The sequence below is a fragment of the Equus przewalskii genome, chromosome 6, assembly GCF_037783145.1.
Source record: "Equus przewalskii isolate Varuska chromosome 6, EquPr2, whole genome shotgun sequence".
Lineage (NCBI taxonomy): Eukaryota > Metazoa > Chordata > Mammalia > Perissodactyla > Equidae > Equus > Equus przewalskii.
The window spans coordinates 86,304,339-86,320,466 of record NC_091836.1 but is presented as its reverse complement, the minus strand read 5'-3'; the positions used below and the strand labels follow the sequence as shown (position 1 = coordinate 86,320,466).

At 43.8% G+C, this 16,128-nt stretch overlaps 1 protein-coding gene across 44 annotated transcripts in view; it reads left to right on the top strand.

The window, feature by feature from the left end:
• SERGEF (secretion regulating guanine nucleotide exchange factor) overlaps positions 1–16,128 on the top strand; it is a 229,504-nt gene that overhangs the window by 127,923 nt on the left and 85,453 nt on the right. For 3 of the 44 annotated variants that reach the window (XM_070624429.1, XM_070624425.1, XM_070624424.1), the window contains one exon: positions 649–721. The exons of the other annotated variants lie outside the window; for them this stretch is intronic. In XM_070624429.1, the coding sequence (XP_070480530.1) occupies positions 649–721 (73 nt within the window). The remainder of the gene's footprint in view (positions 1–648; positions 722–16,128) is intronic. 44 annotated transcript variants of the gene reach the window in all.

Genomic DNA, 16,128 nt, shown 5'->3' with positions numbered 1-16,128 from the left:
CAGAATGGACTTGTAAACTGATGCCTGGGGACCCCACTCTGGGGGATGTGCTAGCCCAGGATTTGTTCCAGATCAGGATTCTGCTATCCACTGTCCCAGACAGGGACTCAGGACCTGGTGTTCCAGCCTGAGGCCAGCTCCACGGCAGCCACATTTTAGGTTTCTTAGGGGATCAACATAATTCTACTCTGCTACTTCATTTGCTTCCAGGTTTCTTTTTCCCCCCTTCTTTTGCAGTTTGGTTTGGTTCTTAGTTTTCCAGTGATGTTTCTCTTGACATGTTCTTTGTCTGCTGCCAGGCATCGCCATGGCTAGACATGATGGTGAGGTGCTGCGATGTCCTGCTCTAGACAAAGAAAGAACTGCTGGAGCTGGGCATAGAGAAATTCAAGTGACAATCAGGAAGGAGAGAGCTGAGGCCATTGGCCATGGATGGCCTGGCTACTCCCTAGCTGTGAGCCTTGTACAGTCACCCTGCCTCACTGAGCTTGATTCTTCATCTGTAAAGCCAACCCACTCCTAAAGTTGTTCTTCCTAATGGCATAGGTGTGTTGGCTGCCTGCCACGTAATAGGTGCTCAGCAGGTGCTTGCTCACTTGGCAGCTTCTCTAGTTCTCATCCTTTGTTTCTTTCTTCCTTTCCACTCAGGATTTCCCTCCTCATCTGACAAAGCTGGCTGGCTGGCCGGCTGGCTGGCTCCCATTTGTGAGTGTAGACTGAGGTCAGTAGAGGTGAGATGAGAGCATGTGGCCATCGCTTGCTCAGAAGGTCCCTGCCTGCCAGAGGCAGGCTCCCCCGGCCCGGCTCTGTCTTTGGGGCCCTCACCTCCATGTCTGGCTGAATTGGCTCCAGCTGTTTTGCTTCCCCCAGGAGCAGCTTATTTTGGCTTGAATGGGTAATTTGTTTGCCTTCTCTCCTGATGTGCAGTTGTTAGCCTTCCCTTCCTGCTGAGGAAAAAGAGCTGACTGCATTTCCTCTCTCCCCGCTCCACACAGACCCTTGGAAAAGATTTTATTGGTGGTCTTTTCCTGGAGCCCTCAGGCTCACCAGACAGGCATTGTGAAAGGGTTAGATGTTTGGCAGGAAACCGTGGTGCCTCCTCTTCCTCCTCCAAGCACAGCCAGCTCTTTTACCAAATTGGGACTATAATCTATGTAAGAGTTTTTTTTCATTTCACTGATGATTTCAATTGTTGAACCTTCGTACCTTTGTAATGTGTGTGGCAGATCATCTGACTTTGGCCTGAAACCCATCAAACAGGGTCATGTAAGAATGTAATAGAGAGAATAACTCTTTTTTGGCACTGGCTCTTCCTCTGAGAGGCAATGTCTCCACACCCCAGGGCCTCGTGGAGAGCTTAGAGGCAAGTACAAGCTCGTGTGGCCCTCTGCACAGTGTGAAAGGCAAAGCAGCAAGCGATGAGTTGGCACTGTTGTTAACCCCATTTTCTAGATGAGGGAAGCCAAGGCTTAGGCTGAGCAGTTTGCCCCACTCTGGTCAGAGTCAGGAGGAATCTGTGTGTCAGATCTTTAACCCAGGCCTCTATCATTAGAGCCTGTGGTCTACGACCTGATGCTGCCTTATTGCACACTGGTCACAGTCTGGCCTGTTTTTTTTATTGGTGAGAGAAATTGTCCCTGAGCAAACATCTGTGCCAGTCTTCCTCTATTTTGTATGTGGGACACTGCCACAGCATGGCTGATGAGCAGTGTGTAGGTCCATGCTCAGTATGGGGATCCAAACCCACAAACCCCGGGCCACCAAAGTAGAACGCCCGAACTTAACCACTACACCACCGGGCGAGCCCCTGGCCTGTTTTAAAGACCACCAGATAAGATTATTTCATCTCTTCATTCCAATATTTAGTACCCCTTCATATTGGCAACTTCTTCTGTAAATCTAGGCTAAATCTCTTCTGCTTCAGATTAAGCAGTTCTCTACATAATAACCAGATAAAATCGTGAAATTGGTGACATCATTTTAGAAAACCACCCCTTTTAGGATTCTTCTTCCCATTTCCATTGTCCCTTTCCTCTTTAAAAAAATTAATTTACTTATTTAATTTTTGAATAACTAATATATGTACATGATTCAAAACTTCAAAAAGCATAAAACGATTTAAAATGAAAAACCTCCCTCCTACCCTGTCCCCCATCTGTCCACTGCCCAAAAACCTTTCCACCACATGTGCGGCTAATGCCTGTTATTAGCTTCTTCTGTATTCTTCTAGTTTCTTTTTGCATATATTAAGTGAATACAAAGATATATTTTTATCCTCTCCTTTTACATAAATGGTAGTATACTGTACACGTTTTTTAGTGTTTTTTCTTTCAACGATTTATCTGGGAGATCTTTCCAGATCAATATAAAAGCCTTCCTAGTTAGTTATTACAGCTACATAATATTCCAGTATACCTGTGGACCGTGATTTATTTAACCATAACCTATTGATGGACATTTAGGTCATTTCCAGTCTTTTACTGTTGCAAGTAATGATGTAGTGAATAACTTTGTATATATGTCATTTCATGTGTGGGTGGGTGTAGTTGTAGGATAAATTTCTAGAAGTGAAATTATTGTATCAAAGAGTATGTTTGTTATTTTGCAATATACTGCAAAATTGACCTCCATAGGAATTATACGATTTTTCTCTCCCGTCAGCAACATATGAGTGCCTGTTTCTACAGCCTCCCTAATATAGTCTGTTAGCAACTTTTGGATTTTTGCTAATCTGATAGGTGAAAAACTACTCAGGGTGGTTTTTGTTTGTTTTACTTTTAAATTTGAAGTACAATATATATTAGTCTCTCCTTATCCGTGGATTTGCTTTCCGCAGCTTCAGTTACCTACAGTAAACCATGCTCCAAAAATATTGAATGGAAAATTCCAGAAATAGACAATTCGTAAGTTTTAAATTGCTTGCCATTCTGAGTAACAGGATGAAATCTTGTGCCATGCTCTCTGTCCTGCCTGGGATGTGAATCATCCCTTTGTACAGTATATCCACGCTATATATGCCACCCGCCTGTCAGTCACTTAGTAGCTGTCTCAGTTATCAGATCAACTGTCATGGTATCGCAGTGCTTGTGTTCAGGTCACCCTTATTTTACTTAATAATGGTCCCAAAGCACGAGAGTATTGATGCTGGCAATTTGGATATCCCAAAGAGAAGCCGTAAAATGCTTCTGTTAAGTGAAAAGGTGAAAGTTCTCAACTTAATAAAGAAAGAAAAAAATCTTATGCTGAGATTGCTAAGATCCACAGTAACTTTTATTATAGTGTATTGTTATAATTGTTTTATTTTATTTTTAGTTATTAATCTCTTACTGTGCCTAATTTATAAATTAAACTTGATCCTAGGTATGTATTTTTGGAAAAAAACATAGTACATGTAGGGTTCAGTACTCTCTGAGGTTTCAGGCATCCACTGGGGGGCTTGGAACGTATCCTGCACGGATAAGGGGGACTACTCTACGTATAGGAAGGTGCACAAACATAAGGGTTCAATTTGATGAGTTTTTCCGTATGTATACCTAAGAAACCACACCCAGCAAAAGCTAGAGAACATTTTCAGCACCCCAGAGCCTACGTCAAACCCCTTCTCAGTCAGTACCCAACGCCCGCCCCCCGCAGAGGTTCTGACTTCTCTCTCCAGAGATGAGTTTTGCCTATGCTTGAACTTCATGTAAATATCATACAGTTGTACTCTTTTGTGTTTGGCTTTTTTTTGTCCAATACATTGTGTCTGTAAGAGTCATCCATTTTGTGTGTAGCAGTGGTTCTTTTTTATTATCAGTAATATTCCACTGTATGAATATACTACAACTTATCCATTTAACTGTTGAACATTTGGGTTGTTTCCGGTTTGAGGATTGTGAACAAAGCTGCTATGAACATTCTTATACATGCCTTTTGGTGAACATATACGTTTATTTTTCTTGGATGTGTAACTAAGAGTAGGATTTCTAGGTCCTATGTATAGTATTAGTAAATACTGCTCAACAGTTTTCCAAAGTAGTTGTACTAATTTATACTAATCCCATCAGCAATATACAAGAGTTCCAGTTGTGCCACATCCTTGCCAGGTATTTTCAGCCTTATTGATTTAGGCCTTTCTGCTGACTGCATGGTGTGGAATCTCACTGTAATTTTAATTTGCATTTCCCTCATAACCAGTGACTTCAGTCACCTTTCATATGCTTACAGGCCATGTGGGTAGCTTTGTTTGTCAAGTGCAAAATCATAAATGCAAAAAACTTTGTCTTTGCCCATTGTTTTAAAGTGGGTTTTATCTATGTTTTTCCTAATGATTTGTAGACATCCTTTATCTTATGGATTCAGGTCCTTTGTTGGACGTATGTATTGCAAACGTCTTCTCCCAGTCAGTGGCTTGCTCTTTTCCTCTCCTAATGGTATCTTTTGATGAATACATATTCTTAATTTTAATGAAATCCAGCTTCTCAGTCTTTTCTTTAATGGTTTGAGGTATTTGTGCCCTATTTAAAACATTTTTGCCTACTCCAAGATCATGAAAATATTCTCCTGTATGTTCTTGAAACTTTATTATTTTGCCTTTTACATTTAGACCTAAAATCCATCTCAAATTAGTTAAAACAAACAAACATTGCTCCACAACTGTTTATTGAAAAGTTCCTCCTTTCCCCATTGAATTTTAGAGGCTTGTTTCTGTAAATTAAGAGATTGTATATGTGTGTGAGTCTTTTTTTGGACTCTCTTCTCTTTCATTAGTTTATTTTTTTATTTGCTTGCTAGAACCACACCATCTTCATTACTGTAGCTTTATAATAAATCCCAAATCTGGTTTTGTAAGCCCTCCAGCTTTGTTCTTCCTTAAGATTATTGCGGCCTTTCTAATCTCCGTCTAGTTTTAGTTATTATGAATGAAAGTTGAGCATCTTTTCATCAGTTCAAGAGTATTTTCTTCTTTATGAAGCATTTTTCCATACTGGTATTAGTTTTTCGTTGCCGTTGTAATGAATTATCACAAAATTAGTGACTTAAAACAACACAAAGATATTATTTTAGAGTTTGAAGGTCTCTCTGAGCTAAAATCAGGGTGTGAGCAGTCTGCATTCCTTTCTGGAGGCCATAGGGAAAGTCTGTTTTCTTGCCTTTTCCAGCTTCTAGAGGCTGCCTGCATTCCTTGATTTGCAGCCCCCTTCTGTCTTCAAAACCAGCGATGCCTGGTCAAGACTTTCTCACATCATATCACTCTGACACTGAATCTTCTGCCCCCCTCTTCCACATTTAAGAATCCTTGTGATTACATTCAGCCCGCTTGGGTAAATTTTAAGGTCAGCCGATTAGCAAATTTAATTTCGTCTGCTACCTCAGTTCTCCTTTGCCATGTAACATGACGTTCACAGGCTCCAGGAATGAAGACTTTATTCTCATTTATAAAGGATGCCATTATTCTGCCTACCACAAAACCCTTTGCCCTTTTTTCCAATTAGATTGTTGAGCCTTTTCTAATAAATTTCTAGGAGTTCTTTACGTATCAGGGAGATTAGACCTTTGTCTGTGATTTGAATTGCAAATATATTTTCCCACCTTTTTGTCTTTTCTTTTTGGTTTTGGTGTTTTTGTTTATTTTGTCCTGTTTTTGCATGAAACTTTTTCTTTCACTGTAGATGAAATTTATCAGTCTTTTCCTTTATGGCTTCTGGATTTTGAGTTAGAGAAGGCTTCCTCACTCCAGGATCTAAAGGACTTTCCTCATATTTTATTCTAGGACTATTATGGTTTTATTTTTTACATGTAAATCTTTGATCCATTTGGAATTTATCCTGATGTACAATGTCAGGTGGAATTCAACTTCATTATTTTTCCAGATGGCTACCCAATTGTCTCAACACTATTTATTGAATTCCCTTTCTTTGGCTGCATCCTCGGTCCCCTTGCTACCATGGCAGCTGTAAGGCATCAAGAGAGTCAGTGACTTACTCAAGATTGCCCAGCTTATCAGTGGCAGAGCAGGGGCTAGAACTTGGGTCCAGCTTGTGCGGCTCAGACAGGAGCTGGTGGCTGGTTCTCAAGGAGCCTTCCCAGGTCATTGTGGTCTCCTGGGCAATTCCCCAAGCAGAGGAGGACTGCTGAGGTGGAGCAGCCTCTTTCAGCTCCCTTGGTTCTCAGTGCTCTGTCGCAGGGCCTGCTTTGCTCAACTCCAGAGCTGATAAATTCGTTGCCAGTATCACCCCTGGCCACTCAAGGCACCATATCTTCTCTACCAGATCAGACATGTGATAAGACCTTTTGCATTCGGGAGAGATGTTTCGCAGTTAATACAGAGATGTTTCTACAGATGGTTAGTTGTCATTCAAACCACATTTCTGTCATTTGTTTTCAAGGCATAGCCTCATGTCGCATCACTTTTTAGCCTTCAATAAAGGTGCATTTTTTCACTGTGATCCCTAAAGAAGGAATGTTTATATCACTCCACAGGAATCATCCTATATGAGACCACGGGTAAGGGTGCCAGGGTGTCAAGGAGGCTCACGTACTTTCTAAATTACTCTCTCTCATGCCAGCTCTTTTGGGCACAAGATTGACCACCATGTTCTAGCACAATGCTCTGGTCCTTTTAGGGTTGCTTACAGTGGCAAAAACTGCAGTTGTGACCCACTACACTTGTTTACAAATACTCGGGAGGCTCGGGGCATTTGGAAAGGTAAATTTAACTAAGGTGAACTAAGGTGAAAGATATAGAGTGAGAGTAAGCTAGAGGCAGCCTTCCACAGTGGAAGGGCTGAGCTCTACTGCCAGCTCTGTCTGCCCCTAACTCTCCCTGTGTTCCTGAGCAGTCAGTCTCCCTCTCTGGGCCTTAGGATCCCCATCTGAGAAATGTTTCTCAAGTCTGCTGCACCGCTCAGGTCTGTCCTCATGTCCACAGATGACGGTGTACATCTTAATAGACCCAAACCGTCTGCCTTTGCCTTGCATGCAGTAGGCGCTTCACATGTTTGTTAAATACTAAATGAATGTTACATACAGTATTTTCCTCATGCCCTCCCTTCATCTGCTGGAGGCTGACTTGTAGCATTCTGAATGCTGTGGAGGAATACGGCAAATGGTTGTTACTTCATTGGGCTCACATTCAGTGGGAAAGAGGGCTATGAATTAAGCCTGGCACATAATATGTGCTTCATAAATAGTGAATGAACGAATGAATAAATACAAAGCAGAGAGTGATAGGAATAGAAGAAAGAGTGAAGAGGAAGGAATAACTAACTTTGGAAATCCTCTTGAAAGAGGTGGCTCCTGAGTGGAGGAAGGGTAACTAGGATGGTGTGCTGAGAGATCAACGTGAGCGAAGGAAATGAGGCCTTCAAAGTGTGAATTGTGGTTGACGGACAAGTGGTCAACCAGCAGGACGGTAAGGGTCAGCTGGGCCAAGTCTCCAGGGGCAGGCTGAGGGGGTTTGACTTCATTGTATAGACAGTGGAGAGCCATTATGGGTTATTTTGGAAGATACTTCAGAAGTTGACAATTACAAAAGAAGATAAAAGCCTTAACAACAACAACAACAAAAAGGTAATGCCTTTTTACAGAATAAAAGAGAACTGACAGGAGTTGGGTACCTACTCAGTCCTGGCACCACTCTGAGTATTTTACACATATCATTTCATTTAGTCATCACCATGCAGGGCAGAAAGCAGAAAGATAAGAACTCTCCCTGTTCCCCACATGGGAAAATGGAGACTCAGAGAGGGGGAGCCTGGGATTCAGACTAACATCTGCTGACTCCGAGGTCATCCCCCTCATCATGCTCCCTCCCTGCAGAGGTCAGACTTCGGGGTAATTAGCATACCAAGCAGCATCAACTAAGCTAATAGCATGCCCATGGCTTTGGGGGCATTGGGGGGCAGACAACAGCAGAGTTAGTACTGATAGTACTTGTCTGGAGGGGCCGTGGCAGCCCCTATCTTATTGTCTATCCTCAGCATATCACTTGGGAGACCACGTGTGACACTGAGGCAGCCTTAACAGTAACCAAGCAGTTATGCCCGTGAGCCTGCTCTGTCCTCCTTAGACAGGAGCAAGCTTCCTGAGCCTGGGCAGCACCCTGATAGCTCCCTGGGAAACCTAGACTCATAGTGTTGCTCCTTAGCATCCACAGGCCTTGGCTTGTGCTGGTGCCCTTCAATACCATCTACCCAGTGGCTGCTGTCCCTTGCTGCCTCTTACCTCAGTGGAGTCCCTTATTCCTGCTGGGGACACCTAAAGCCCTTAAATACAGAACAGCTATGACTGCTTATTCCAAAGTGCTCTCACTGGGCAGGGCTTCAGCAAGTTCTGTTTGCCCAATTGGCCATCCATGGGCTTATTCATTCGTTAAGAGGCTGCATCATGTAGTAGAAAGAGCTCTGGGCCAAGGGACCCAAGTACAAGACTGGCTGCTGTCACCTTGGGCAGGCCACTTTCCTTCTCTAAACCTCCTTTTATTTATGGATAAAATCAGAGAATTGTAAAAGATAATCTCAAGGTTTCTTCCAACTTCAACACTTTCTGAGACTATTTTGTTCATCTGTAAGTTCACGCCTTCACTGTAATGTGGGCTTAGGGAATGCTTCTCAGAAGAGGTGATCTTTGAAGTAGGTCTTAAAGGATGAGGAGAAAGAAGAGAAAAACATTCCAGGGAATGGGGTCAACATGAACAAAAGCGTGGAGAAGGCCTAGGAAATTGGGGGGAAAGAGAGGATTGGGAGGGAAACAGAGCCGTGGGAAACAAGGCTGCAGGGATATGTGCGGCCAGGTGAGGAAGGCCTCGAGTGGCAGGCTGAGGTCTGGATTTCATCCTGTGGGGTAAGAAGGAGCAGGAAAGGTTTTAAAGCAGAGGAATGACTTGATCTGCTCTGTTTTCAGAAGCTGACAGCCGTTCAACATAGGAATCTGGGAGGAATGGCGGTGGATCTTGTAGCTTTGTAAGATATTAATTCAGTATGTTCCTGCTTTTGGACTTGAGACAAGGACGATGCCACTGACCTTTTGGTCATGCTGAATGTCACGATCTAAAGTCTGATCGTTCTGACTAGGCATTGTGGCTCCAGAATGCCCATCAGACTCCTTGGTCTGGACTCGGCCCCATCCTAGTTGTAATTCCAGGCCCAGCCCAAGGCCAGTCCCTCCCTCTTCCTGTGGCAGCCAAGAGGCTGACTTGGTCAGGAAGCTCCCTGGTGCAGCCCTCGCGTGGCATGTGTGCATATGTCAGGAGCCTCTTGTGTGTGCTCATGGCTTCAGAGTGCACAAGGCTCTTCAGCTCATCCATCTCCTCTCACTCTCAAAGTACCTCTGAAGTTCTCAGGGACAGTTCAATCCCTGTTGTACAAATGAGGAAACGGAATCTTAAAAAGCTTCCTTGCTTTGCACCAAGCAGCATAATATAGTGTAAGGAGGCTGAGGCCTTGGAGTTACGAAGTTATGAGTTCGAGTTCCAGCTCTGCTGCTTAATATCTGTGTGACCGTGGGCAAGCTGCTACCCTCTCTAACTGTGGGTTTTTTATCTCTGAAGATTGAGATAATAGCTTCTGTAAATGCTTGTTGTTGGAGTGAATTAGGTGGTTTATGGAAAGCTCTTGGCACACAGTAGGTGCTCAGCATGTCTGTTTCTGACTCGGGTGCTCTTTCTGGTGTTTTAGTTTGCTTCCCATGTGGTCCTCTTTGTCGTCTCTCTCGCTCCTCTATTAAGTCAGTGCCGCAGACGTACATTAATGAAAATACTCTTCCTGTGTATCCAGTACAAAGCTAGCCCTGTGGATGGGGTGAGAGGACGTGGGAAATGGCCCTTGCACTCACCTTGCTTATTGCCTGGCTGGTGTGTGTGTTGGAGCAGAGAGGGTCTAGTCTTCACTCCTGAAACAGAGCCTGGGTGATCTGACCATCAAGTGGAGTGCTAATGACCTCTCCTTCCTCCTCGGGGAACTTACGGTGTGGCATGTGCCAGGCTAAGCTCTTACCTCTGTTATCCCACTCAGCCCTTATATACACTCTTGCATTCTCTGCATATGTATTTCACATATGTTTGCGTACTCTAGGACACAGAACCCTGTTTTACAGGTGAGAAAAATGAGGTGAGAAATGTTGAACATCTTGTCTTAAGATCTTACGACTAATATTTGGTGGGAATATTTGCAGTGTTTATTTGAACTATATTATCTGACTCTGGAGCATGCAGTTTCTTTGTTTATTACAGAATAGTTTATGTATATAATTAAAGAGTAAAAAAATAATAAAAGGCTTAATAATGGCAGCTTCTGCCTCACCTTTTCCCACCCCCTGGTCCCATTCCCAGAACCAGCCATTTTGAACCGTTTTCAGATGTTTACCTCTATATTTCTAAATCAAATGCTTATTTAAAATATCAATTTTAAATGAAATAAATTTTATCTGTTGATTTCTTAATGTAGATAAAAATTTAATTATCTTCTGCCACCACCTCCATGTCTTCTCCCTCCATCCCCCCAACTATGGTTAAATCACTAGTCTATCATTATGACCAGTGTAGATGCTGTTCTCACTGCTGAGCCAAGTAAGGTGTCATGCTATGGCTCTTGGGCTGTACCTTTTTCTTTTCCTGGAGTTAAAATTGCCTGACGTTTTCCCCTTTGATTGATTTTCTATATGCTAGTCACTAATTCATCTGAAAGGCCCCAAAACATCTATAAAACATCTCTCGATACTCTTTTGGACATGGTCAAATACATCAACTCTGTTAGTGAAAACCCACTCCCTCTGGAGCCCCGCCCTGCTCTTCCTGTCTGAAATGGTTGTCCTAGGCCTGCACAGTGTTACCCAGTGAGTTCTTACATTCTTCTGTGTCAAATACCTGCTTCACCTGCCCCCTGTCTTTCTTCTCCTTTACATTAGTCTCTCATTTTGGTGGAGAACATGTTTCAGTAACTTCCTAAGAAAGAGTCATTGAAGATAAATTTTCTTTTTTTTAAGGATTGGCACCTGAGCTAACAACTGTTGCCAATCTTTTTTTTTCCCCCTGCTTTTTCTCCCCCAATTCCCCCAGTACATAGTTGTATATTTTTAGTTGTGGGTCCTCCTAGTTGTGGCATGTGGGACGCCGCCTCAACGTGGCTTGGTGAGCAGTGCCATGTGCGCACCCAGGATCCAAACCAGTGAAACCCTGGGCCGCCGAAGGTGGAATGTGCGAGCTTAACCACTTGGCCATGGGGCTGGCCCTGAAGATAAATTTTTTGATTCCTTGAATTTCTGAAAATATGTTTACTCTTTTCACACTTGATTGCTAGTGTAGCTGTGTGTAGGATTCTAGGTTGGAAATCCTTTTCCTTCTGACTTTTGGAGGCATTTTTCCACTGTCCTCTAGGTTCTAGTGTTACTATTGAGAAGTCTGCTGTTTTTTCTAATTCCTGTTCCTTTGTATGTGACCAGGGTTTTCTCCCTCTTTGAAACTTTTAGGAGCTTCTCTTTGTCTTCAGTGTTTTGAAATCTTATGAAGATGTGCCTTGGTGTGGGTCTTCTTTTGTTCATTGTCCTGGTACTTAGTGAGCCCTCTCAATCTGGGATTTATGACCTTCAGTTCTGGGAAATTTTTCTTGAAATATTTCTTTGATAATTTTTTCCTTATTTTTCTCTAGTCTCACTTTCTGGGGCTTATATTAGATGTATATTGAACTCCTGAACTGATCTTCTAACTCCCTTAGCTTTCTTTCCTCTTGGGCATGTTTTTACTTTTTGATTACTTTTTGGGAAATTTCCTTGACTTGATCTTCTGGCCTTTCTACTGAAATTATTATTTAAGCTATTGTTTTTAATTTCCAAGGGTTCTTTCTTATTCCTTAATCCTTTTTAAAAAAATAATTTCCTATTCTTGTTCATATTGCCTTATCATTTATCATTTTTCAATGGATATTATTATAGAGTTTTAAACATGTTTTCTTTTGCTCTCTGCCTTGTCTCTATTCCACTTTTCCTTTCTGATTCTTGGCTTGGGCTCTGTCTCACATGTTGGAGACTGTGCCGGATGTTTCTCATTTGTCCTCCAGATGTGGTCTCCACTCTTTTCTACCCTGTTGTGTGCCCCCAGGTGGCTGACCTCTGTGGCCTGCATCAGGAGGCTCCCTTGCCCTCTGGCTTCTGGTTAGATTCAGCCGGTGAGAGGCATAGCAGGAGATCTAAGGACTGGAAAAGAGTGAGGTCAGAGTATTTATTACCCTAGCTCCCTCCCTGCCCAGTTGCCATAGCTCCAACCCTCTGTCAAGGGCCACAGCTCCAGTCTGGCATCCCTTTCCATAACTACCCCCTCTCTGCTTCTGGTAACTGCTCCCTTCCCTTTCCTCTACACACTTAGAGGTGGTGAAGCTCTAGGTTTACCTGGTAGCCCTAGGGTTCTAAACTATCCCTTATTGGTTTCCTTAAACATTGTCCATGCCTCTATGAATGGTCCCTTTGTTGAACTCTTCCCTGCTGCTCGCTCTGAGGTGCATCTGTCTTCTGCTGAGACCCTGACTGTTACACAGGTTTTCCTCTCGAGAGATCTGGTGATCTTTGGCTGTCTGTTCATATTGAAAAGTAAGACGCTAAGTGAGACTCTGTGTGCGTGGAGAAGCCTCATTGACGGGTGGGCTTTCTTGTAAAATGTTGATCTAAAGAATGGGAGAAGATTTTTCATTGGTAATCCTCCAGAGATCAGTATTTCTGGACTTTTTTTCTAATCTCCTGCCTTGGAGTGCATATGCCTGACTGTTGACTTTCTGGAACAGGATGGAGGAAGGAGGCTTGGGGCCCTATCATTTGGTATACAGATCTCACTTAAACCATTTGTTTCATCCTTATCCTCACTGCCACCTTCCTGTGGGGCTGCTTTTTCCTGGGTCCAGGGCCTCCTTGGGTCAGTTTCTCCAGAGAACAAATGTCTAGTGCTCCTTTTGGGATGGCAGGAGGTAGGTTGCTTGGTTATGTGTGTTGGAGAGAATATGAGCATCTAACTGTCCCATAGATATACTTTCAGCCAGTCACTCTGATTTCAGCCCTATCCTTACCCCACTTTCAAAGGCACTTGGTGCCTCTCAGTCCTGAGGCTTTCCAGGGCCCTTCAGGAAACGTGGGTTCCCTTTTCACTGTCCCCTGAGCTGGCACTGGGCTACAGCTTCCTCCATTCTGTGAAGTCAGTTACACCCTCCATCTGAAGTTACCTTCTTCGTCTGCAGTGTCTTGAGCTGTCTTGTCTGCCGTTGTCTCCCCTTCCATTCTCCCTTTCATGGTGGATGTACACCTTCTCTACTTCCTTCCAGTCAGTTTAAGGGGCTTTGGAAGGGAGTCGGGAGAAATACCTGGGCTCGCTCTGCCCTGAGGGGTGAGAAGTTCCCAGCTGGCCTGGTAGCCCACAGCTGTAGAGGGTACAGGAAGGGGTCCCAAAGTGGCCCTAAGACTGCAAGGCAGGCTGGCAGTGAGTGGAAGGTAACCCACCCAGAGCTGGAGCCTTGGCACTGTGGCCTTGTGTTAGCAGGTTGTGGGAGTTTTGTTGGTCTGTTCATTTTATTCAGGTAGCGTATCTTAGCTAAATTCTGCATACAAAGAGAAGTTACTATGATCAATGTGGAACTGACTTGCAAAATTTTTCAACAAATGGCATCAGATAGCAAGAAGGCAAAAACAACAACAAAAAAAAGTAAAATGATAGGGAATCTTGGACAGATGCTTTTTAAAAATTTAATTTTGCCAAATGGAGAGGATGGCCAAAGGTTTACGGCCTTCTGTGGGAGGGGTCCGCCTTTCTGCCGGAGGGAGCAGAATCTTAGCTGATGTGAGCTAAGAAGAGGCATGGATGACAGAACCACAGACTTTAAAGATGGAGGGGACTTCAGAAATGGCCTGATACCACAGATGAGGAAAGGAGGGCCTAAGTGGGGAAGTGGTTTGCCCAAAGTCACACAGTAAGTCAGGGCTGAGCCCAAGTGACAGCGCCCATGTCCTGACTCCAGCTGGCACCACCACACCACTTTGGAGACAGACCATCAGCAACTGTTGAGGTGAGCTCCAGAGGCGCCCATGCTCATCACTGTGACCTGGCCGCCACAGCATCAGGAGCCCTTGACTCGGCTCTCCTGGGTGGTTTCTGCTCCTCATCCACACTGGACAGATCCTATCCTCCATTGCCCTCTGCTGCATCACCTCACAGGTTTTTAGCACATGCAGCTTGGTATCATACAGAAATTTAGACCTATTTCCTTTAATTTCCTAATTTTTGAGGCTCCCCCAGGGGTTGCTATATGAATTCAATTGTAGTTAAAGAAAAAGGTATGGGCCGACCCCATGGCATAGTGGTTGAGTCTGGTGTACTCTGCTTCGGAGGCCCAGGTTTATGGGTTCAGATCCTGGGCACAGACCTACACCACTCGTCAGCCATGCTGTGGCAGCAAACCATGTATAAAGTGGAGGAAGATTGGCACAGATGTTAACTCAGGACTAATCTTCCTCAGCAAAGAAAAGGAAAAAAAAAAAAGTAAAGACTTCAATAACTCAGCTTTTGGGGGAAGGTAAGGGGAAATAAGGGCCCAGGAAGCCAATACAATAGATTATCGACTCTCAAATATTTACTAACCATAATAACAGTAATAGCTGACATTATTGGTCCTTGCTATGGACCGTGTGTTGTTTTACACATTTTATATGCATTATTAATTGATTTTTTACATCAGCCATAAGGTAGGTACTGTTATTATATCTGTTTCATGGATGGAGAAACTGAGGCACAGAGAGGTTAAATGACTTGCTTAAGGAGAAGAGCATTGTCCTGGGTACTCTACAGTGTAAGGGGCTGGATATCCAAACTGGTGGATTCATAATTAGTGAGTGATATTGTCCCAAATTATTCGGTAATAGATTGATAACAGCTGCAAAGGGATCTCTTGTGGCTTCCTCAGCCTGTCCTCATGAAGGCATGGAAGGAGAGTGTTCCACTTTCTGTGATATCAGAAAACTGAGAGGGTTTATGTACACAAAGGATGACAAAGTCAGGATCTAAACACGGCTGGAACTGTGAGTTGAAGTCAACAAAGTAACATTTAATTGGGCATAAATGTAAAAGTGGACCTAATGATAGACATTCTAAGTCTTAGGTGTTGACTGACTAGATGATTCCTGGTCAGTCTGCACTACTGAGGCTGGTGCACAGGCGAGCCAGCCATGGCAGCAGAGATGTTGGCAGTGGCGGGGAGGATGAGCTCGTTGCTTATGTTGCCTTCAGCTGTCAGTGGGGCAGACAGTGAGGCGGTCCTGAAGGCGAAAAGTAAAGGGGTCTAGTGAGGAAGTTTGCGGGTAGGGATGGGATGTAGTTCTGAGTGTCTCGGGTTACAGCTCCACACCTGTGTGCCCACACTGAGAATAACCTTTGTCCACTCCAGAGAGAGCCCGCAAAGTGCAGGTGTACTTGGGAATGTTGAGTTTATAGAACTGAAGTGGGTTGGAGCTAGAAAGGACCTCAAAGGCCATCTATCCCCATTCCTCATCTACGAACGAAATAGCCAAGTCTTGAAAGCAGCAGTGATGGGTTCCAGTTGTGAGCCAGCCAGAGGAGAAGCCCAGGCCACCTGAGAAGGCAGATCTCCCGCCACTCAGCCCAGAGCCTTTTGCTTCAAGCCATGTGTTCTCAGAAAGAGGTATTTGAAACTGTGACACCTTCCAAATCTGGGCCTGCCCATCCGAGGAAAGAGGTCTTTTTAATCAGGCCCTTTAGACTGTTCAGATGCTCCTCTTAATCTTGTGTTTTTGTGACTTTAAGTAATTTGCTTGCCCTCCAAGGGCTCTAACTGTGCTTCTGCAAAAATAGATAATAATCTGGTCCCTCTCACCTTGCTTTATAGAGACTACCTGATGTTGTAAAAAGTATAACTATGGTTAGAAAAGAAAGGTAATAATTTAGCATAAAAAGCAAGACAGAACATTGTAGGGTTTTTTTTTCCCCCCAGGAAGAGTAGCCCTGAGCTAACTGTTGCCAATCCTCCTCTTTTTGCTGAGGAAGGCTGGCCTTGAGCTAACATCCGTGCCCATCTTCTTCTACTTTATATGTGGGACGCCTACCACAGCATGGCCTATCAAGCAGTGCTATGTCCGCACCCAGGATCCGAACCAGCGAACCCC